General features: G+C 40.4%; 1 protein-coding gene across 1 annotated transcript in view; it reads left to right on the top strand.

Moving 5' to 3' along the window:
* Positions 1-22886, top strand: part of LOC122815307 (deleted in malignant brain tumors 1 protein-like) — a 567314-nt gene that overhangs the window by 440581 nt on the left and 103847 nt on the right. The window contains 1 exon segment of the mRNA XM_044087692.1: positions 8318-8626. Within this exon segment, the coding sequence (XP_043943627.1) occupies positions 8318-8626 (309 nt within the window).

Genomic DNA, 22886 nt, shown 5'->3' with positions numbered 1-22886 from the left:
AAGGTGATTCTGGATTAGGTGGTGCATGAGTTGTCTATGACTACATTTTTCCATAATCTTTGCAAGTGGAGAGAGTATAGCTATTGGCCTATAATTGGAGAATTCAGTAGAGCTGCCTTCATTGTGAAGTGGGATTACATAGGATATTTTCCAGATGGTGGGAATTTTAGCTTCTACTATGGTTCGATTGATTAGTATTGAAACGGGGTAAGCAATAGCATCAGCTGATTTTTGTAGGTGCTCGGCAGGGAGTTGATTAGCAGAAAGTGTAGTGGGTTTTCATTTTTTGATCAAGGTACGGATAAGTGAAGTGGTGACTGGTTGGAAGCTGAATGCAAGTAGGTTTCTAGGGGTGCTACTTTCAGGACCAGGGGAGCTAGGAGGTAGTTGGCTAGCTAGGGCTTGAACTGTCTCAGTAAATAATTGGTTAAAACTGTCAGAAACGTAGCGGGGCTATTGCAGTTTACAAGGTTTCCTAAGGTGTCCTAAAGCTATAAGGTAACTATTATAGCTTTTAATGTAAGAGTCAGTTTACTTAAGTTACAGGGGAAGGAGGCAAACACTCAAGTAGAAAAAGCAGGGATTGGGGATGAAGTTTGTCCAGGATGTAGTAGATTATTTAAACCTGCCCAAAACTTCTGAGGGTTATTTTGATTTACTGTCTGTAAATTACATTAGTATTGTTTTTGTCTTGTAAAAATGGATATTTTAGTTTCGTTCCTGGATTGCCTGTATTTAATGTGATCTTGGGGGTCTTTAGAAGAACGCCATAAAGCCCATGTTTTGTTTCTAAGGGTAATTTTGAGTTTAGACTCTTTAGAAAGCCATGGCACAATTTTTGCCTTTGTTCTCTTTGAACGAACAGGTGCATGCAAATCAAGGATCTCAAGGAATTTGTTGTTAAAGTATGCTACTGCTTCCTCTAAGGGGAGGTGTTTTAGAATAGACCAATTACATGAGTTTAGTTCTTGTTGGAATTTGGCAGGGTCAAAGTTTTTATTGTTTCTTATCTTTCTGAGTAAGGGTTGTTGGGAATTAATGGCTTTGTGCTTAATTACATATGTGAGAAGGTGATCGCTTAGGCCATCAAGGAGGGTACCAGAGGTGTACAGTTAGGGTTTACTATTTATGAGTACCCAGTCAAGTATGCTTTCTTTTTGGTTGGGTTTACCTATCCTGGTAGGGGTGGATATGATTTGTGTAAATGCATGCAGGTGAATATGGGTGGTTGAGGATTCCGAGGAACAGGTGTCCCAGTCTATGTTAAAGTCTCTAAGTTGTAGGGTTTCTTGGGGGCAGTGACATGATAGCCAGTGCAGGATATCTTCAAGTGTAGATATATTGTTACCTGGGGGAATGTACATACAGATGATATTAATGCATTTATTTTTATTAAGTTGCAATTTGGTGGCAAGAATCTCTGAGTTATTAATCTGAGGTGGTTGTATTACATCTATGGTGACATTCAACTCAGATTTATAGAGTACAGCTACCCCACCCCCCTTCCTTGAAGCACTATCCAGCCTGTGTATGTTGTGCCAAGGTGGTAACACTTCATTGTCTTTAGTGTTAGGTTTTAACCAGGTTTCAGATAAACAGAGAATCCCAGGGGAGTGGACATCCAGAAGTGCATGCAATTCATGTACCTTGTTATTAATGCTTCTAATATTGAGATGGCAGGCTAGGAGAGAGTTAGTTGGCCTATTAATTGTAGGTTTGTAGCTTAGATTGCAAGTAGAGGGGTATGTGTATCTGAAGTGGGTGGGCCAGGGTTGGGGTGAATATCACCACCAAGTTTTAGGTTAAGTCTATACTTGGTGATGAACGTCAGGAATTTGTTTATTAGTTGTGGTAGTGTTTGGATCTAGAGCAAATGTGCCTGGGGTTGAGATGTTGATAGACTGAACAAGATGTTGGATAGGATCTGGTACTGTAATTATGGTTGAAGGTGGGATGATTTACACATGGGGTGATAGTATGGCCTTTTGGGACCTGAAATCCCGTGAGAAACTGGTTTTCATACAAGGTAAGGAGGTATGGTGCGAACAAGAGGGGTAGTAAAGAGGAGTATATCATTAACTGTGATTCAGCTAGTGAGTTAAGGAACTGTTTTACCTGGTGATGCAACACCAGAAGATAGAGTGGTGAGGTAAAGGTACTGGAAGGGGGATGGGAGAATGCCAGATGGAAGCTAACAGGTGCTATTAAAATGTAAGTAGAAGAATGGGGGTGGGAGGAATTATCCCAGATGAAAGCAGATAGGATCTAGAAAGTGAGGGAGTGGCTATAGTACTATAAATTTAGAGGCACTGGGGGTGGGAGGGAATTGGGGGCAGGGAGGGGAGTGAAGAGAGCCTGAGCATAGCGAAGGCAAACGTAGCGGGGCTATTGCAGTTTACAAGGTTTCCTAAGGTGTCCTAAAGCTGTAAGGTAACTATTATAGCTTTTAATGTAAGAGTCAGTTTACTTAAGTTACAGGGGAAGGAGGCAAACACTCAAGTAGAAAAAAAAGAGCCCTATGGCTGACCAAAATGGTGACCTGCTTAATTACACAGCACTGTAAGTGAAAGCTTAACAAATGCTCTGTGTGTGCAACCTACTTTGCTTAAATGCTGAGAGAAACTGATTGCAGTCCTGTAGACACTGCTTTGTTGGGGACTGTAGAGTTCAATCTGCTTAAATGCTGAGAGAAACTGATTTTGTTATGGTGACCAAATGCAGTCCCGTAGACTCCGTTTTTTAGGGAAATGTAGAGTTCAACTAGGAAAAGAGAAAAGCCGAGATTCTGGGGTAAGCATGAAGGCAACAACAGGCAGTTATTTTATAATACATTAAGAAAGGTTTGATGGTGGGGGGGGGGGTAAAGTAGCACACTTCAGAATGAACTAAGATTTATAGCTAAGAAACCTAAGCAAGAGACCAATGCAGTAAATAAACACTTGCCAGATTTTAAAGATATACCAGAAAAACTAAATCAATTGTTCACAATTGTACAACTGGAAAATTGCCAGTAAAAGCACTTCAGGTATAGCTAGCCCAAGTTATTCAAATCATAAAAGCACTTCTTCAATGTGTGTGTGCAATTTAAACATTAAAAACACATGCAGCAAGTAGGAGCCCTGATTATACACTTTCTCTAGATACAGTTTCAGTTCAAACACAAATATTACCACAGAAATTCAGTAAAGTCACTAGCTACTTATAGAGCCTCTGCAAAACTAATAGATCAGTCTGTGCAGACTCAGAATTTAGCAGCAAGTCATTCAGTTACACAAAAAACTCAATACAATGAAGAAACTTACTCTGAGTCACACCAGGTCAGCCGGGGGTGGGGGGGTGGGGTGGGATCCTAAGCACCTAGATTTGTAAATGATGCCTGTACTGAATTGTAGCAGTTTAACCTGTTTGAGGAAAGATGGGGATGGGGGAAAAGAGAAGGCAGTAGGAGTGGTTACAGGGATATTATGCCAGATGATATAGCAAACCTACTGGCTGACAAATTCAGCTCCATTACCCCTCTCCCCCCCTCAATATTCCGTCAGAAAATACCATCAAATATAACTCCCCCTGTTATCACTAGGGAACAGGTTCTTTATGCTCTCTTTAAGGCGAAGAACACTGCATCAATGGGCCCAGACAATATCCCAGGATGCCTTCTAAATAGCATGAAACATGACCTATCAGGCCTTGTGGAGTTGCTATTTAACTGTAGCCTCCAAACAGGCATTGTGCCTCATGAATGTAGAGCAGCAACAGTCATACACTGGCACAAAGATGAGCCATCTACAGACCTGGAAACTACAGACGCATAAGTCTCACTAGTTTCATATGCAAAACCATGGAAGGAATTATCATGGAAATGATCAATAATATTACAGTAAACCTCCAGACACTGGCTCAAACCATTTTGGTTTCATCAAGGGCAAGTTATGCCTACTCAACCTGGGGGACTTCTTTGAGAAGGTCACCAAAGCAATGGATGAGGACAAAATGGTTCACACTGCCTACCTTAACCTGACCAAGACATTTGATACAATACCTCACTCAGGCATTGTTGACAAACTCAAAAGGTTAGGTACAAACCTGTGTGTCACCAAATGGATAGCTAACTGGCTCACAGACAGGACCCAGGAAGCTAGAAATGGGGAGTACACCTCTACTAAGAAGCCAGTCCCAAATGGAGTCTCTCACTGATCAGTCTCGGGACTGCTCTTTTTTGGCATTTACTTCTCTGAAGTCGAGATCAATGTCAATGACCTCTGGCTGACTAAAGTTGCAGATGGTTGCAAATCAGGAGCTGTCATTAAATCCCACACTGATACAAATGTTCTGCAGGAAGGGCTGACAGACAAACAACTGGTGTCAAAGCCATGGACTAAAAGTAAATTCCAAGAAATGCATAATAGTATTTGTCGGGAAGTCATCGACCCCTGGTAACTATCCTATTGACAACACACCCCTTAGATTTGACCCATTAGTCAGGGACACACATAGACAGTAATGTAGCCTTTGACCATCACATGTATACAGTAGTGAGGAAATCATTCTATGTTGTACAACTTATAAACAAAGTTTTGACATCTAAGTCCAAAGAAGTCATTGTTCCACTGTATTCATCATTCATCAGACCTGTCATTCAGTACATTCCCCACTTTGGTATGTAGCTAACCTGTCATCCAACAATTGTAACATCCACAGAGGTTAATCATTAAAAGAATACAGGATGTGAGTAATATGTACTATGCAGACCACCTCAAGGCCATTTCTCTTTATTCTGTCTCCTACAGGTTGTTGAGGGGAGATCTATGTCTGGCATACAGGGCATTTTTAGACCCCATTCTGATGGACCTCCTGCATATCTGCAAAACAAACAGCACCAGAATTACCTATTCTAAAGACTTAAACCTTGCCTGTGATATAAATAAGATCTGCTGGAGAAACAGGTATGTATCCCAGGGATTACCTTGTCTCTGGAACAGGTTCCTCATTCATGTAAAGCAGAGTTCCTCCATAATCCAATTCGTGTAACTTGGACAATTGGATTTGAAACAAAATTCATCCCTGGTTTGGCACCAGTGTCTCTAATGGACACAGACAACCTGTAAATGGTTCATCTCCCAGGTCCCTGCTTTTAAATGTCTCATCTTTCAAGCCCCTGCTTACACTTACCAAGGGTCCAAGAACTTGTCAGAGATTTGGGATGCATGGCTATGCTTAAAAAGGCCCTTGTGGTCTTTAGCCTAGTAAACACCTATGAACTTATAGTTTAGTAGAAGTATTTCTGTATCAAGCAAGAATGTAAATGAAACCAAATATAGACAAAAATCCGACAGTAACTGAATGTGTCAAAGAAAAGAAAAGAAAGGTTATAAGGAAAACAATCAGACAAAAAAGGGAAAACATTAAAAAATCCACAAAAATAATGGCAAATGCAGAGATGTCATGGAATAACCCTATATTGACCAACATTTGGTACATGAATGGTTAAGGAGAGCTGAACTGAAACCAAAAGGTGAAAGGCTAATAATGGTGGCAAAGGATAGTGGACTAGGTTCACAATGGTTCACTAAGTCTGTTGAACATGTGGGGGAAACAGACAAATATAGGTTGTGTAAAACAGAACTGTAAACAGTCACACGTTTTGTTGCTGGATGTGATGTACTCTTTGTAAAGGGCTTGTATACTGAAAGGCAGAATAATGTGGCAAGACTGTTGCTTTGGGGATTGTGCAAATGTTACAGTATAGAAGTAGCTGAGAAACAATGGAAACTGGAACCACAAAGCATTATAGAGAATGATAACATTTATATCACATGAGATCACCTATTGCCAACAGTTCATAAAATATATGTGAGAAAACCAGATACAGTAGTCCTTGAAAAGAAGATCACGTCAGTCGGGGATCACGTCAGTCGCCCTGCTAGACAGGGGTCCAGGGAAGTAAATAGTGTGGGAAGAAATAGCCAGGGAGTTGTTATGGCTAGGCTTATATAGGCCCTAGGGCTGATAGCCTTGTACCAACCTATGAACCTATGAACCTATAAAAGTAGTATTGAACATTGAAATAGCTACACCCAATGATTATTGTCTTATGTACAGAAAGGCATGAAGGCATAAAATACTAGTATATGCAAGCAGAGATTAGAGCAATGTGGAAAAATGATAGTCAGATGATTCCAGGAATGACAGGTGTAAAAACATAATTTACAATCATGCTTATATATGCTAGCAATATATGTAATCCCATATGAAGTACAGAAGGAAGCAATTCAGTACACAGTGCAGGTGCTGAGAAGAGCACTCTTAGGTAACATCAAAGACTGAAACAACACTAATCTCATACCCTAACTTAGGAATGGGGTTTGTTCCTGTCATGTTATTAGAACCCCAAACACTTAAAGAAATGAAACCATGTGACCTCACTGTGTCCTGCTACATCGTGTCTGTTAGAATCAACTGACAGACAACTAGCTGCCATTTTACATGCTATCAAGAAGGTCTCCCCTGAAAAGGGGCTACTAGCCTAATGGGACTAACCTGGTCAGCAAAAGGATAAATAAATAATAAAAAATAATGAATGGAAGCATTTCTGCTCACAAATAAATAAACTGGCTAAAACATTAGTCAGGTGTGATGACTTCATGAAAAGTAAAATAAAAGAGGGTGCTAATAATTATCAGAGAATGGAAAAACTGTACATCGGTACCCTGACTGGAGAATGAACATTCTCCAGCAGGGTATTAAATACAGGTAATGCCTGTGGAAAATGAGTATGATGCTTCAAGGCAACATATTAAGGGAGCATGAAGCCCCGAGTCTAAGAAAGCTAACAGTCGCCATTATTTTACACTCGTTAAGCAGAGCTTTTGTTGCTTAGCAAGCATAAAATTAAAAAAGAGAAAGTTTAAAAAAAAATGGAAAGCATATGTGTTTGTTTATCTCTGTGTGTGTGAGTGTATCCGTGAGTGAGAGTGACACTAATCAAGCCATTATTTGTGCTTGTTAAGCAGTTTTTGCTGTTTAGTGAATGAGAAGTTTGTGTGTGTGTGTGTGTGTGTGTGTGTGTGTGTGTGTGTGTGTGTGTGTGTGTGTGTGTGTGTGTGTGTGTGTGTGTGTGTATGTGTGTGTGTGTGTTTGGATATGCTTGTGTGTGAGAAAGAGTGAGAGAGAGAGAGAAAGATTGAGCGATTTAGCAGTGGCCACAACAGTTAAGAGGTATGCATACCACTCAACATCTTAGCTCAAGATATCTGGATAAAGCTTAATATAATGGCAGAGGGGGTTATAATATAGGGGCAGATTTTAAATATTGCTCTTATAAACTTAGAATGTTGCTAGAATAACAATATTTGTTTTAGCATGCATTTTCTGAAGGAAATAAAGTCTGAAACTCAAATGTATGCCATTATTTAAATACTTCAACCTGAATGATTTGACACCAAATCACAAAATTTATGAGAAACAGGCTCAAAATAAATATTAGGTAAACATTTGGATATTCTTTGAAAATCAGAAAAGTTGAGAAGTATGGAGGTAAGAAACTTTTAATGCCTGGCATTCATTAATTTTAAACATGTTTTTTTATAGTTACTCTGTTTTTAAATGTATGTGTGTGTGTGTCTCTGTGAGAAAGAGTGTGTGTAGATATTAAATAATTATGAGACTTATATTTTGGATGTAAAATACTTCCTGTAACAACATTTACATATACTACACAAAGTTGGAAGCATTAGGTGGAAAAACTATTTTACATCCAAAATATATATATATATATATATATATATATATATATATATATATATATATATGTATAGCTGTCATTAGTCTGTCATATTAGTTAGCCATTGCCTTGCTGTGCATTGCTTGAATATTTTACAATATATCTGTGCGGTGCTCATGCACTGCTTTTATTGTATTTCCTCTGATGTAGAATTTATAAATCACAAAATTATATGCCTGCATTAATTGTTGTGGATTATTAACAGGTATGGTTTCCCACTGTATTATTTTAAATAAATCATGTATTCATTGGAGGTGTTTCGGTCCTGCACAATCTAAATACTATTTACATACGTTTTGACTAAAGCATCTGTGAACATGTTGAAAGCCTTTTTGCCTCATTAACTGCTTTAAATCCATTAGGTTTCATTTATCATTAAAGTCACTAACAGTTGTTAGCATTATTGATGTGTACTGTCATTCTATTTTACAGGAAACTGGTAATCAGCTTCCAAACCTTCGTATGGCAATGACAAGAAAAGCAGCATGTTTTTACCTGCCTTTTCTTACATATGCCTGTTTTTTTTTTTTCTTTCAGTGGAGCTCCGACTGGTAAATGGCACTGATTCATGTTCAGGTAGAGTGGAAATCTATCATGACAATGAATGGGGAACAGTGTGTAATAATGCTTGGGGAATGGAGGAAGCTGAAGTTGTCTGCAGATATCTAAGATGTGGTGATCCTGTTTCAACACCAGGAACATCTGTCTATGGACAAGGAACTGGACCAATAATGCTGGATGATGTGAAATGTGTGGGATCTGAATCTTCACTGAAACATTGCCTATTAAAGGACTGGAAAATCCATGACTGTGACCATAGTAAAGATGCTGGAGTGAAATGTGGAGGTACTTTTATTGACTGGTTGATTGTTTGATTGATTTTTATTTTATTTCATTTATGATTTGTTGATTGTTTTAGGCCCACTAAACCACTGGACTCTTTTGAAGGGATACCTGAGATGGAATTCAGCCTGATTAAGGGAAATTTGTTTATGTAATCAAAACATTGAAGAGATGATTGTGATGCAAAGTGGAAAAGGCAATATTGTTGAATGGTATGCATTTGTATATGAAAAAATAAGAACAACAGCATTAATGTAAATAGCAGAACCATAGCTAGGGTACCAATCACAATGAACAGTTCCAAAACAGTTGCCCTCCCTCAATTTCAAGTTTAGGAACAATAAATAAATGGATAGATAAGTAAGTAGGTAAATAAAGATATTCTCAAATTTCAAAAAATGCTCATCTGTACTCTGAAACTATGACAAGCTACTTGCTATAGATATATCAAGCAGGCTGACAGTCAAATCATGGGATGCAGTGTCACCCCTCATCTATGAAAATGTGAAGTCCTTGCTGCTTTATAAATAAATACCAGTACTGCACTCCAAGAGCACTGGTAACTGCCGATCACTCCCATTAGCAACTTGTACCTAGAGAAGCCACCCTCTTTATACCACTCAAGTTGTGCCTCAGGTAAAGAGAATGTAAATATGTGTGTAAGCTGTTTACATGTTAAAAAGTAAATAAACTGCCATGTAATCTCGTTAATATGTGACATTGGATGTTTTACATCCACCTCAGGTACCACCAACACAAGTAGATGGGACCTTAGCTGTAGTGTTTGTTTGACTTGCTGTTCCCTGCCTCACTATTGCTAATCTTTGTCTGCATTTGATTTTTAATTTAAGTTATTTATTTAAGGTTTGGTTACGTCTATTTTTATCTTTTTCTTATATTGCATTATTTTTTTGTTTTAACTTTTTTGTTTATCTAGAGTTTTAAGAGGTCTTGGCAAGGGGCAATTAGGAAAGTTAAAAAAGAATTCCTGTGCAGACAGTGAATAACATCCAGCTAATTAGTGGGGGATACTGAGAAACAGAGTTCCTCATTTAACTAGAAATATTTAGTGGCATCTTTATTTAGCTTTGGTGCTTGTTTGACTTGCTGTTCTCTGCCTCACTATTGTTAATCTTTGTCTGCATTTGATCTTTTTCAACCATCCACCCTACTGCTGTTGTAGTCTTAACCTTGGTGGCTTTTGAGTTACACAACCCTACTATAAATTTGATTTTGGACACTCCTCCCAGTCCCATCTCATTAGCTCAGTCTACTGGGTACTAAGACATCAGCTGGGAAGGCCCACCCCCTTAGTCTGTAAACTTAAATTAGCTTCTGTTTTCTCCCTTCTGATTTACTTAAAAAACTGCACTTTATTGAGCTGCTTTTACTGTATCTGTGCTTCTTCCTGCTTTATTACTTTATTTAGCATTTTGCTGCACATTCTTAAAGTGTTCAATTGCATTTAATCTGCTGCATTTATTACTGCTTGTTAGTGGCCAGATTAAAATGTAACTGTAATTCAAACTTCTTAGTTGTGATTTAAGCACTTGGGCTTCAAACTATTTTTATTATATAAGGAAGGTTTGTGGTCTACACTCTTGTGGCAGAATAGATAGCTTACACCCTTCTAAGTTGGGAATTGCTGGTTGAAGGTATATTGTGTCTGTTATTCTAAAAGTATCTTAGTTCTGGTTTAAGCACTTGGGCTTGAGGACAGTTATTTTACATTAAGATGGTATGTGGTCTACACTCTTGTGGGAGGACAGGGTAAACTCCATCCTTCTTAGCTGGGAATTGCTGGTGAAGGCTTATTGTGCCTGTTATTCTGTGTCTTTTTCTGATTTAAGCACTTGGTCTCCAAACCAGTTATTTTACATTAAGAAGGTTTCTGGTCTACACTGTTATGGGTAGCACAGTGGTGCAATGATTTGCATTGTCACCTCACAGCAAGAGATTCTCTTTTCAATTCTCGGCTGGGGTGCCTTGTATGTGGAGTCTGCATGTCCTGCCTGCATTCATGTGGGTTTCCACTGGACAATTTGGTTTCCTCCCACATTCTAAAGACATATAGTAGGAGAACTGGAGATTCTAAATCGGCCGTAGATGCATGTGTGTGCCTTCTGTGAAGTTTGGTTGTTGTGCTGGCAATTTGACACCATAAAACTCCACCGCCAATTGTTCTGTAGACTAATAATACACTGGTGACCATTAACAGGAGCAGCTGAAACAAGTGGTCTGCACTCTTGTTGTAGGAGAGAGTAGCCTCCACCCTTCTGATCCATGAATTGATGGTGAAGGCTTATTGTACCTGTCGTTCTAATTGCCTTTTTTCTGATTTAAGCACTTGGTCTCCAAACCAGTTATTTTACATTAAGAAGGTTTGTGGTTTACACTCTTGTGTGAGGACATGGTGGCCACAACACTTTTGAGCTGGGAAGTGCTGGTGAAAGCTTATGGCACATGTTACTCTAAGTGTCTTTGTTCTGGTCTGTGACCTGCACTCTTGTGGCATTACTGTCTATACAGATTTTTTTAAACTACTAGAGCATCTAGTTTGTTCATAGCTGTGCATTGCTCATCAAGTTGCTTTTCTTAACTTGTTCAATATTTAAGTTTTCATCACTCCTCCCCCATAGATCAGTGGCCATGGATATGCACTGTCTAACTCTTTCTGTGGCCAGTCTGGTTGAGATGGACATTCTAAGACATTGCAGCAATTGCCATATGTACAGTGATAACCCACTTATTGTTAATATAAACAGATAGTGTATGCAAGTGGTATAAATACACTTTAATGCTAGAGGCAAACCTCTCTCATACAACCAAAACTAATCCTATAGTTGCTGTCAGTAATACTTGCACCACACCTACTGCACAATGTAAGGACTGTACACATAAAACTATTTATGCTGAGGTACTTACAGGTAACCTTCCTAAAACACTAAGGCCTTCAGCAGAATACAATCAAAGAAATGTCCTCAGCCATCACATAAACACTCCATTAAAGCACCAACCCCAGCTACACATAGTAACACTGTATCTAATGCCTTCACTGCTAAGCCCTTAAGGCAAACCAGCATAAAGCCAAATTTCCTAGTCATTTGTGATTCTATGGTGAGGCACATTGATTTCTCCCTCACCAGACTGAGTAAGAAGTGAGTCACATTTAGCTGCCTTTCTGGGGTTAGAATCTATCAAGTCACATAGACACTCAGGTCATTGAACTACAGATACCAGTATGACTTTGTCATAGTCCATGTGGGTGTTAATGACCTGAGACATACCTCCCTTGACTGTATGAAGCAAGACATATCAAGCTCACTGATTATGTGTCTCAGGCAGGTATGAGCCTAGCAGTGAGCAGTATACTACCTTCCCCAAAGATGATGCCACATTACCAACAAAAAATTATTGATTTTAACAACTGGATTAGCTTCTGGTGTAAGCCTAGGAGGTACAACATTGGACAGCTTGGGAGGACATGGTTGACAGACCAAACTACTTTGCCAGGCATAGTTTGCACTTATCCCCTATAGGCTTTTGAATATTGGCAAAGACATTTGCCACCCCCATAGTGCCTTTTTGATAAATCTACTCACTTAACTGAACCTACCAAGGAATATCTGAAGGTGGTACTGCTCAGTGCTAGAAGTCTTAACAAGAAGCTCCACTGCCTGCAAGCCTTCCTCTCCCTGGAGAGTGTAGACATCTGTGTAGTAACAGAGACATGGTTTAAAGCCATTGAGAGTACCCTAGCAATGTGACGTTATAATGCCTTTCACACCTTAAGATCAGCTACTGCACAGGAGGGAACTAAAAGTGGAGAAGAGTCAGTCTATATTAAGATTATTCTTACATCTAGACTAAAGACTACCCACTGGAGCCCATACATGTGAAACTCTCCATAAACAGGGCCTTGTACCATATACTTGCAACATATAGGTCTCCCTCCATGTCTCAGGAAACCCATACTAGTTTCTCAATGTGCTAGAGTCTCTCAACGTTTAACACAACATGATATACATGGTGGATCTCAACTACCCCTCAACAGATTGGGAATCCTATACCACTTCTAATGCACAAACCCAGCAATTCCTAAACTTTGATACCAGCATCCTGGAATGGTTGGTCCATTCTCCTACTAGGGGTACAAACATCCTTCACCTTGTAGTCATCACTGGGGGGGGGCAATGTTCCTCACCCAATGTAATATCTTTGCTCGTCAGATCTGACCATAAGGCAGTATTACTTGAAATAAAAATTATATCTGGGGATGCAGCAAAACCAAAAACCTTTATGAACTATTAGCAGGCAAACTTCTCTCTACTAAGCAACACCTTGGCTAAATTCCAGGTACCATCAAACCAAGTAAACACCATAGAATACACTGACCTATTTTCAAAATCTCTGTACAGCCATACTGAAAGATCTACAGAGTGTGCTGTGCCTATTCGTATTAAGAATAAGGCAAAAAGACAAGGCACCCTGTTGGAATTACAATATCAATGAATTATACAACAAAAGAAAAAAAAATCTTGGCCAAGTGTAGCTAGAACCAAGTAATATATACTAAAAGCCCCCTGACCAATCTAAACAGGCAGCTAAGAGGGCTAATTAATACTTCAAAGGCTACATTTGAAGAAAAAAAGCTTCCCAGGCAAAGAACAACCAAAAAGCTTTTTACAGCTATGTCCATAACTGCAGAAAAAATACACAACAATGCACAGAACTTATTGTAAATGGCATCACCCACACTGAACTAGAAGCCATGCAAGCCTTTTGGTTCTCCCGATAGTTCAAAGGAAATACCACATAAAACAATCCCCCCGACCATTACTAGGGAATAGGTCATCAATGCACCAAGGCCAGAAATGCTGCATCAATGGGCCCAGATAACATCTCGCAATGTTTAATAAATAGCATGAAACATAACCTCTCTGATCTACTTGAATCACTTTTCAACTCGAGTCTTCAGTCAGGTTTTGTGATGAAGGAACGGAAGATGGATACAGTCATTCCCCTGTACAATGAGGTCCAACCACTGATCCGGGTAACTATAGGCCCATAAGTCTTATGCGACTCAGATGTAAGGCCATGGAAAGAATCATTATGGACATGGTAAATGAGGACATAAGTAACCTGCAAATGCTGGACCCATCACAGCTCAGCTTTGCTGAAGGAAGGTCATGCCTGTGAAGTTTGGTGAACTTTTTAAGAGAGTCATCAAAGCAATGGATGAAGGTAAGACTGTGCACACAGCTTACTTTGACCTGCCCAAGGCTTTTGATACAACACGCTAGAATCCGCCACATAACACAAGCACTCGGGTCACTCCACGGCAAGTACAAATATGACACAGTCATTGTCCATGCTGGTGTGAACGACCTGAGACGTACCTCCCTGGACTACATGAAAAGAGACATAGAGGAGCTCTCTGATTATGTAGCCCAGGCAGGTATGACCCTGACCCTGAGCAGTATCCTTCCTTCACCAAGAATGATGCCACAATATAGAGACAAGATGATCAGCTTTAAAAACTGGCTTAATGTCTGGTGTCATTCAAAGGGGATCCAGTGTCTGTCTGCCTGGGATGACATGCTTGACAAGCCACGCTGCTTTGCAAGGGAAGGCTTGCACCTGCCACCCCTGGGATTCCGGATATTGGCTAAGGCTCTTGCCAACCCCATAGTGCCTTTTTTAGGCAAGGCTCAAATTCTAAACCTACCACCCTAGAAAACAAAAATGGGAAGAAACTGAGGGTAATGCTGCTCAATGCCAGAAGTCTAAATCTCAAAATGCACGCACTCGAGGCCCTTCTCAGTATGGAGAACATCGATGTCTGTGCTGTAATTGAAACCTGGTTCAAGGCTCCTGAGAGCACCCCGGAACTATTAGGTTTTACCTCATATCATGCGTTCTGGCCCCAAAACCCGGACCACACCACAAAAGGAGGGGGTGTATCCATATTCATAAAGGATACCCACACCTCCAGGTTGGTGGCAACGCAAGCTCGGAAACCATCCAGGTGCAACTAACCATAGGCAAAACTGCTCTACAAATTGTAGCATGCTACAGGCCACCCTCTCAAACTCAGGAACCCCACACAGCCTTCCTGAAGACACTGGAGGGTATAAATGTATCTCCAAACACCATCATATTGGGTGACTTCAACAACCCGAATATAGACTGAGAACATTACTCAAGCCCTAACTTTCTAGCACAACGGTTCCTGGAGTTCATAAATTCAAATGCCATGGAACAGCTAGTCACTGTTCCCACGAGAGGAGAAAATATACTAGATCTCATTATCACAAACATGGGGACAAAATGCTCCACACCAGAAGTATATCCCTCATTGGTGAGATCTGATCATAAACTAATCTCACTGGAAATCCACATCCCGCCCCCACCCCAAACAAAAGACCACAGTGAAGAACTTCTCTAAAGCAAACTTCACACTACTCAAGACTGGTGTGGTATCCTTCAAGGCCCTTGAGCCAGTGGAAACCACAACCCAAGCTGTGGAAGCCCTTACAAATGCCTTCTATGAACACCTCCAGGACTGCATGGATCAGGCAATCCCAAATAAAACCAAGACTCTTTCCACAAAGGGCAAACATCCAGTCTGGTGGACCCCAGCCATTAACAAACTTTACAATAAGAAGAGAAAGCTATTACATGATAGAACAAAATCCATAAAAGGGAAGTCACCCTGATCATTATTAGTAAAAAATACGAGCACTCATAAAATCAACTAAGGCCAATTTTGAGAGAAAAATTGCCATGGATTCAAAGGACAATCATAAGGCCTTTTTCAGCTATGTTAGGAACCTGGGTGGAAACTCCCAGATATGCTCAGAATTAGTCCAAAATGATACAAAAATCACTGAACCCACAGACATTGCCAACATACTGGCAGACAGGTTCAGTGCCAATTTCACCCCCCTCTCCCCCCCTAAAGGAGAGATAACTATCCCAGCAGAGTGTAGCCTCCCAGACATCTCAAATGTGCAGGTGAAAGCTGCTCTCTCTAAAGCTAAAAACACAGCATCAATGGGATCGGATGGTGTCCCCGGCTGTGTGCTACATGAGCTAAATGAGGAATTAAACCCGCACATAAGGCAGCTGTTTAATCTCAGCCTTACCACAGGATACGTGCCCAAGGAGTGGTGTACGGCAACTGTGGTCCCACTCCACAAAGGCGGTGCCTCTACGGACCCTGGTAATTACCGCCTCATAAGCTTAACAAGTCTAGTCTGCAAAGCTATGGAGAGGATCATAATGGAGCTCATAAACAAAGATATAGGGGACTTGCAGACATTGGACCCGACCCAGTTTGGCTTCGTCAAGGGAAGATCATGCCTTTTGAACTTGGTCGACTTCTTCGAAACAGTCACCAAGGCCATTGATGAGGGAAAGGCAGTCCATACAGCCTACCTTGACCTTGCAAAGGCTTTCGACACAATACCCCACTCGAGTATTGTAGAAAAACTTACCAGCTTAAATGTAAACCCATATGTCACAAGATGGGTTGCAAACTGGCTTAAGGATAGAACCCACAGGGTTAGAGTTGTCCAAGACTGTCACAAGTGGTGTCCCACAGGGCTCGGTCCTTGGCCCCCTATTGCTCGGCATCTACTTCTCAGAAGTACAGGCCAACATGGGAGGACTTTGGCTGACAAAGTTTGCAGACGACTGCAAACTGGGCGCCATAGTGGAAAGTGCATCGGACACGGATATCCTTCAGAAGGGACTCATGGAAACAGATAGCTGGTGCCAGAGCCATGGCCTGAAGTTAAACGCCAAAAAATGTATAGTCATACCCTTCGGGATAAACAAGGTAACCCCAAGCTACCATATAGGTGGCAATCCACTAAGCACAGAAGAGGTTATCAGGGACCTGGGGACCCAGGTTGACAGTGGCCTTTCTTTTGACACTCACGTTGCTAAAGTGGTTAGAAAGACCTTCTCCATTGTCCACCTGATCATGAAGGGATTCACATCCAGATCTAGTGAGGTCATTGTTCCCCTGTACTCTTCACTTATCAGACCAATGATCGAGTACAATGCCCCATTCGGGATGTATCTCACCCGACATCTGCAGCAATTGGAGAGACCCCAAAAGTTCTTCACCAAAAGGATAAAGGGACTCCAAAATCTGTCATATGCTGCCATATTGAAGAAACTCCAGCTCTATTCAGTCGCATACCGTCTGCTCAGAGGTGACCTGTGCCTGACATACAAGGCCATGTCCAACCTGGAATTAATGGACATGCTCCACCTCAAAAAATCCAAATCCACCAAAACCACTAGAGCAAGCGACTTAAACCTTAGCACGGATATAAATAGGACATGCTGGAGGGATAGATTTATCACTCAGAGACTCCCTATGCTGTGGAATAAAATCCCGGTCCATGTGAGGCAGAGCACCTCACTGGCTCTGTTCAAGAGAAATCTTGACCTGTGGATGGGAGATCGTAGGTTTTCCCCGGGAATCATCTCTGTGTCACTGCTGGACAGAGGCACAACAAACTAATGGGCACAGTATTTTTTCATATAAGGGGTGGCGTAAGCCACAAAAATTTGGGCTAGGCTTATAAATGCCTTAGGGCAGATAGCCTAGTATAAACCTATGAACCTATGAACCTATGAACACCCCTCTCAGGCATTATAGACAAGCTCACTAATTTAGATATAAACCCTTTTATCACCTGCTGGATAGTCAGCTGGTTCATTGATAGAACGCAGGAGATGCTGGTCACTAGCAGAGTTCCCCAGGGCTCAGTACCGGGCCCTCTCCTTTTTGACATATATTTCTCTGAAATGGAAGCAAATGCTGAAGGTTTATGGCTGACTAAGTTTGCAGATGTTTGCAAGGTGGGGTTATCATCAACTCCCCTGCAGACACTAGTGTTCAAGAAGTTCTATCTCTGACTAACAAATGGTGCCAAAGCCATGGTCTTAAACTCAATGCTAGGAAATGCATAATTGTACCCATTGGAAATCAACCATCCTGGCTAATTACCATGTTGATAATGCACTCATAAGAGTCAACCCAGTGGTTAGAGATCTGGATATGGACATATACATTAGCCTTACTTTCAACCACTACATGGCCATGATAGGGTGGAAATCCTTTTAAGTTGTGTAGCTTATAAGTAAGGGCCTGGCATCTAGGTCAAAAGAGGTCATTATCCCACTGTACTCTACCCTTATCAGAATAATTATAGAGTACAATGCTCTCTTTGGTATGTACCTCACCAGGCATTTGCAGCAACTAGAGCAACCTCAAAGGTTTCTTATAAAAAGAATACAGGGTGTAACAAACCTGCCTTATGCAGAACACCTTAAAGCCCTTTCCCTCTACTCAGTTTCCTATAGATTGCTGAGGGGTGATCTATGCCTGGCTTACAAGGCATCAGCAAACCCCACACTTACGAATCTCCTACATATTTTTAAGTCAAAGAGAAACAGAAATACAAGGTTTAGGGACCTGAATTTTGTCTTTGACTTCAACAAAGCATGCTGGAGAGACAGATATGTATCACAGGTTCATAGGTTCATAGATTAGTACTAAGCTAACTGCCCTTGTGAGCCATTTTAAGCCTAGACAATTATCCCTTGTGAGATTCAAACCCTGCACCTTGTGTTTGTAAGGCAAACACCTTACCATTAGGCCACCCTCCCAGAGACTGCCCCTCCTATAGAACAACCTTCCCATTCATGTGAAGCTGAGTTTGTCTCTTATCCAATTTAAGAACAACCTAGACAAGTGGATGGGGAAAATTTACACTGGGCCTTGCACCCATGCCCCTTATGGACAGAGGTAGCTTTTAAACTTCTTGCCTCAATGTCCTATTTGGATGCAGGACATCATTATTTTTTGGGAAAACTTGGCTAGGCTTAGAAAGACCCCTACTCGGTCATTAACCAAGTAACAATCTATGAAGAATCCACAAATCTAAACTTTTCATCAAAAATGGCAGACTGCAGCACCTACTCCCTTATGCTGTACTGTAGTGTCATGCATTGGAAAATGAAGACAAGCACCTGGTATGGGAACAGAACCCCCAGTCTGTTGATTTTTTAGTTTGAATGACAAATGAGCTATCTGTTGAGTCCCTTGCATGGCATTTCTAGTAAACTGATCCATTGGCATTCATATAACTAACATTTATTTTATAATTGTTATCAAACTGCACCTGCAATGAAGTGTATAGTACATTTATTTCATTGACAGACATCAGACAGCACCAAAGAAATCTTCACTCAAGAGTCTTAAACACAAAAGTGTTATTTTAATTTGATGTTTCCCTCACTAATTTCGAACAGTTATTTGTGTATGAAAATTTAGCCTTCATGCTTCAAGTTTTAGTGAGTTGGTATATGAAATCAGGTAGCACACCGTCTTTGCTTTTATACAAATAAAAATCTGATCAGGCCTTCAGCTGATGTCCCAAAGTAGATTTAAATGGAGAAGGGAATACAATAAAGCCTACATGAACTTTTCTTCCATCTAGATGTGGTGGCACAGTGCTTACATGGCAGTGAGCAGATGTGCGATCCAGTAAACAGTGATGAGGGGCATGCATGAGTGTGCAAACACAGAAGTGTCTGTGGCATGCATATCACCTCATAAGCAGGTGTATTGCATGCAAATTAGGGTGGTAGAGTGATCCAGCAGGCAGAAAGGCAGTTCTGCAGACCCCATGTTGGTGTCCGTAATGTACATGGAAAAATTCCATGTGCAGGATGTAAAACCAACACCAGGGGCTGTAAAAGTGCACTTAGAGTGGCAGAAATAGTATAGTAGACAGAGATATGTGCAAAGCTATCCACCATGTGTCCAAAGCTCTATGGAAAATCATTTAAATTAATGTAATTTTTTTTATACTTGGGGTATGTTTGCACAGTGCTCCGCAGTGCGCAAACATGCTTTTATAAAAAAAAAAAAAAAAAAGAGTGGAATATGTACAATGGTAGACTGCTGTAGTTGTTATCGAGGGAGGCCCTGAAACCATGTAGTTTCCAGGTTATGTGCACGGATCTCTATGCAAATAAGCTGGGTTTACTGAATAGCACAAATGTGTATCTGTGTCCTCAGATCCCATCCATGTAGACACAGAACTGTGTTGGTGTCCAGAGAAGAGGTAGCTGACATCAAAAGGGGGTGTGTCCACAGTTCTTTAAGCTCACTGGAGCTCAACAACACCTGTTTGCGTGGGGTGGCACTCTGCTGAGCAGGGGGGAGTGTCCAGTGACTGCTAAGTTTTGTTTGCCTCTGAGGCTCATGTTTTAGCATGTTTGCACATGTTTGCACAGCACGCTGCTGTGCTGAGCATGCCCAGCCATGCGGGTCTGTCTACTGACTGCTGAGCATTGTTCATCTTTGCAACTCGGGTTTGCGTGGCACACAGCAGTGCTAAACAGTGAAGGCTGTCAAAAAAAAGCTGGGAAAGCCAATGATATCTTAATTACGTATGATCACTGTTGCACTTAAACTAGGCCATTAAAACCACTTAAAGATGTACTTGGCAGGTGGAATGCATCACAGGTAGCCAATCACACAGGCTGTACCTATGGCAAAGCACTATAAAGAATGCATACACCCTACAATCTGATTTTTTTTCTCTCTTACTCTGCACCAGTGGAATACAGACTTGAGAATTTTAACTGACATAATGTTAGGGGCTGCTGCAGGTTTGCTACATGTGTATGTACTGGATGATGAGGTTAGTGCTGACTCTTCTACCATGTAGCACACTACCCTAAGATACTGGGTAACATAGATTGCACTCATGAACACATCAAGACACCACCCAGTAAAAAGGGTAGGGTCTACATCAACCACAAGGGGGTATCACTCCATCAACTGCCAGGTCATGTGCAATGCCCAGGGCATTATCATCAGTGTGTCTACCAGCAGCCCTGGCAGTTATGGCTCCCATATCTGGCATGCATCACAACTGTGCCAGATGTTTGCTAGGGGGGACATCCCATACGGCCATTTAATGGGGGATGCTGGCTACGCAGTTGAACTGTGAATGATGCCACCCATCAGAAATGCACACACACACCTAGTGAAGCATGCCATAATAAGGCACATGCACAAACTAGGAACATCATAGAGCATGTGCTTGGGCTGCTGAAGTCATGGGTCTGCTGCCTCAATATATGTGGTAGAGCCCTGCAGTACTCTCCAGCCACATGTGCACAAATATTCACAGTATGTGCCATGCTACACAATAAGGGCATATCATTGATAGAATCTCCTTATGTTCTGACTGAGAGTGCTTCTCACACAATCTGGAAATATAAAGCTGATAAGTATATTTTTGGCTCTTTTTTCAGAGTTCTGCACTGTCTTTGTTTTTGCTTGACTGAATTATTTATATATTTTCTGGCATTGTTTTCTGATCTGTGCTGAAACTTTTTTTTCCTCCCACTATATTACTGTTGTGTTCTTAAAGTTGGTAAAACTGGTCTAACAGCTTTTGTGTTATATGATTGTCTCAAGGCTTGCTGGTATAAAATAATCCCTTTTTGTAATTTTGTCATATCATTACTAGAATATCCTTCTATTCTGACTGAGAGTGTTTCTCAAACAATCTGGAAATATAGAGCTGATAAGTATACTTTTGGCACTTTGTTCAGAGTTCTGCACTGTCTTTATGTTTGCTTGACTGAATTATTTATATATTTGCTGGCATTGTTTTCTGATCTGTGCTGAACATTTTTTTCCTCCCACCCTATTACTGTTGTGTTCTTAAAGTTGGTAAAACTGGTCTAACAGCTTTTGTGTTATATGATTGTCTGAAGGCTTGTTGGTATAAAATAATCCCATTTTGTAAATTCTTGCATATCATTGCTAGAATCTCCTTCTGTTCTGAGACTGCTTCTCAAACAATCTGGAAATATAGAGCTGACAAGTATATTCTTGGCACTTTGTTCAGAGTTCTTCACTGTCTTTATGTTTGCTTGACTGAATTATTTATATATTTGCTGGCATTGTTTTCTGATCTATGCTGACCATTTTTTTCCTCCCACCCTATTACTGGTGTGTTCTTAAAGTTGGCAAAACTGGTCTAACAGCTTTTGTGTTATATGATTGTCTCAAGGCTTGCCGATATAAAATAATCCTTTTTTGTAAATTCTTGCATATCATTGCTAGAATCTCCTTCTGTTCTGGCTGAAAGCACTTCTCACACAATCTGGAAATATAGAGTTGCTAAGTATATTTTTGGCACTTTGTTCAGACGTCTGCACTGTCTATATTTATGCTTGACTGAATTATTTATATATTTGCTGGCATTGTTTTCTGATCTGTGCTGAAACTTTTTATCTCCCACCCTATTGCTGTTGTGTTCTTAAAGTTTGTAAAACTGGTCTAACAGCTTTTGTGTTATCTGATTGTTTCAAGACTTGCTGGTATAAAAAATATTCCCTTTTTGAAAATTCTTGCAAATCATTGCTAGGATCTCCTTGTGTTTTGACTAAGAGTGCTTCTCAAAATATCTGGAAATATAGAGCTGATAAGTATATTTTTGGCACTTTATTCAGAGTTTTGCACTGTCTTTATTTTTAATGTTCCGACTGCTTAAAAAAGCCAACAAAAGTGATTTTAAAGTTCTAAACGCAAGTTTAATTAGAAGCGTTTTCGCCGTGCTCACTGGCGTGGCTTCCTCAGAGAAAAGTTTAAATGAAAAATATGCTAAATGCTAAATACTGATGCATTTGTGTTTTCGAATCAAAACTCTGGCAATATTGGGCTTATAAACACTAAGGAAAACACTGTTTCCCTTTCGGATAAGCTTAAGCTTTTTGATAGTAAAGTGCTGAAACTAAAAAAGTTACAACTAGAATCTGCTTACTTTAAACAATGCATACATGAAGGCTTAATTCCAAAAGGCTTACGGAACTCTTTTTCACCATCTGGCTTACTTAATAATGGAGTCTTTTTTACTGAACTAAAGGAGCTCTTTCAAATGCAAGGAATTCAACTGTTACAGCTTATCATTAAACATTATGAGTTTCAGGTTGTGCAATTGCTAACTGAAATTGATTTGTTGGACAAGCAATTAAAAGACGATCTAAATTTTCCCATGTTCAAATATGATTACGACCGTACACTGACTAGCATAGAAGCAATGCTGGTTAAGTTGAAGTTGAACAAGGGTAAAAAGCTTGTGAGAGATAGGCAAGCATACCAAAATGGTAACGCTTATCCCAAGCTCCAGGTCTTGGATAAAAGTAAAACTCC

The sequence above is a fragment of the Protopterus annectens genome, chromosome 1.part1 (genome assembly GCF_019279795.1).
Source record: "Protopterus annectens isolate FY-2018-M chromosome 1.part1, PAN1.0, whole genome shotgun sequence".
Classification (NCBI taxonomy): Eukaryota; Metazoa; Chordata; order Ceratodontiformes; family Protopteridae; genus Protopterus; species Protopterus annectens.
This window is presented reverse-complemented; position numbering and strand designations above follow the sequence as displayed.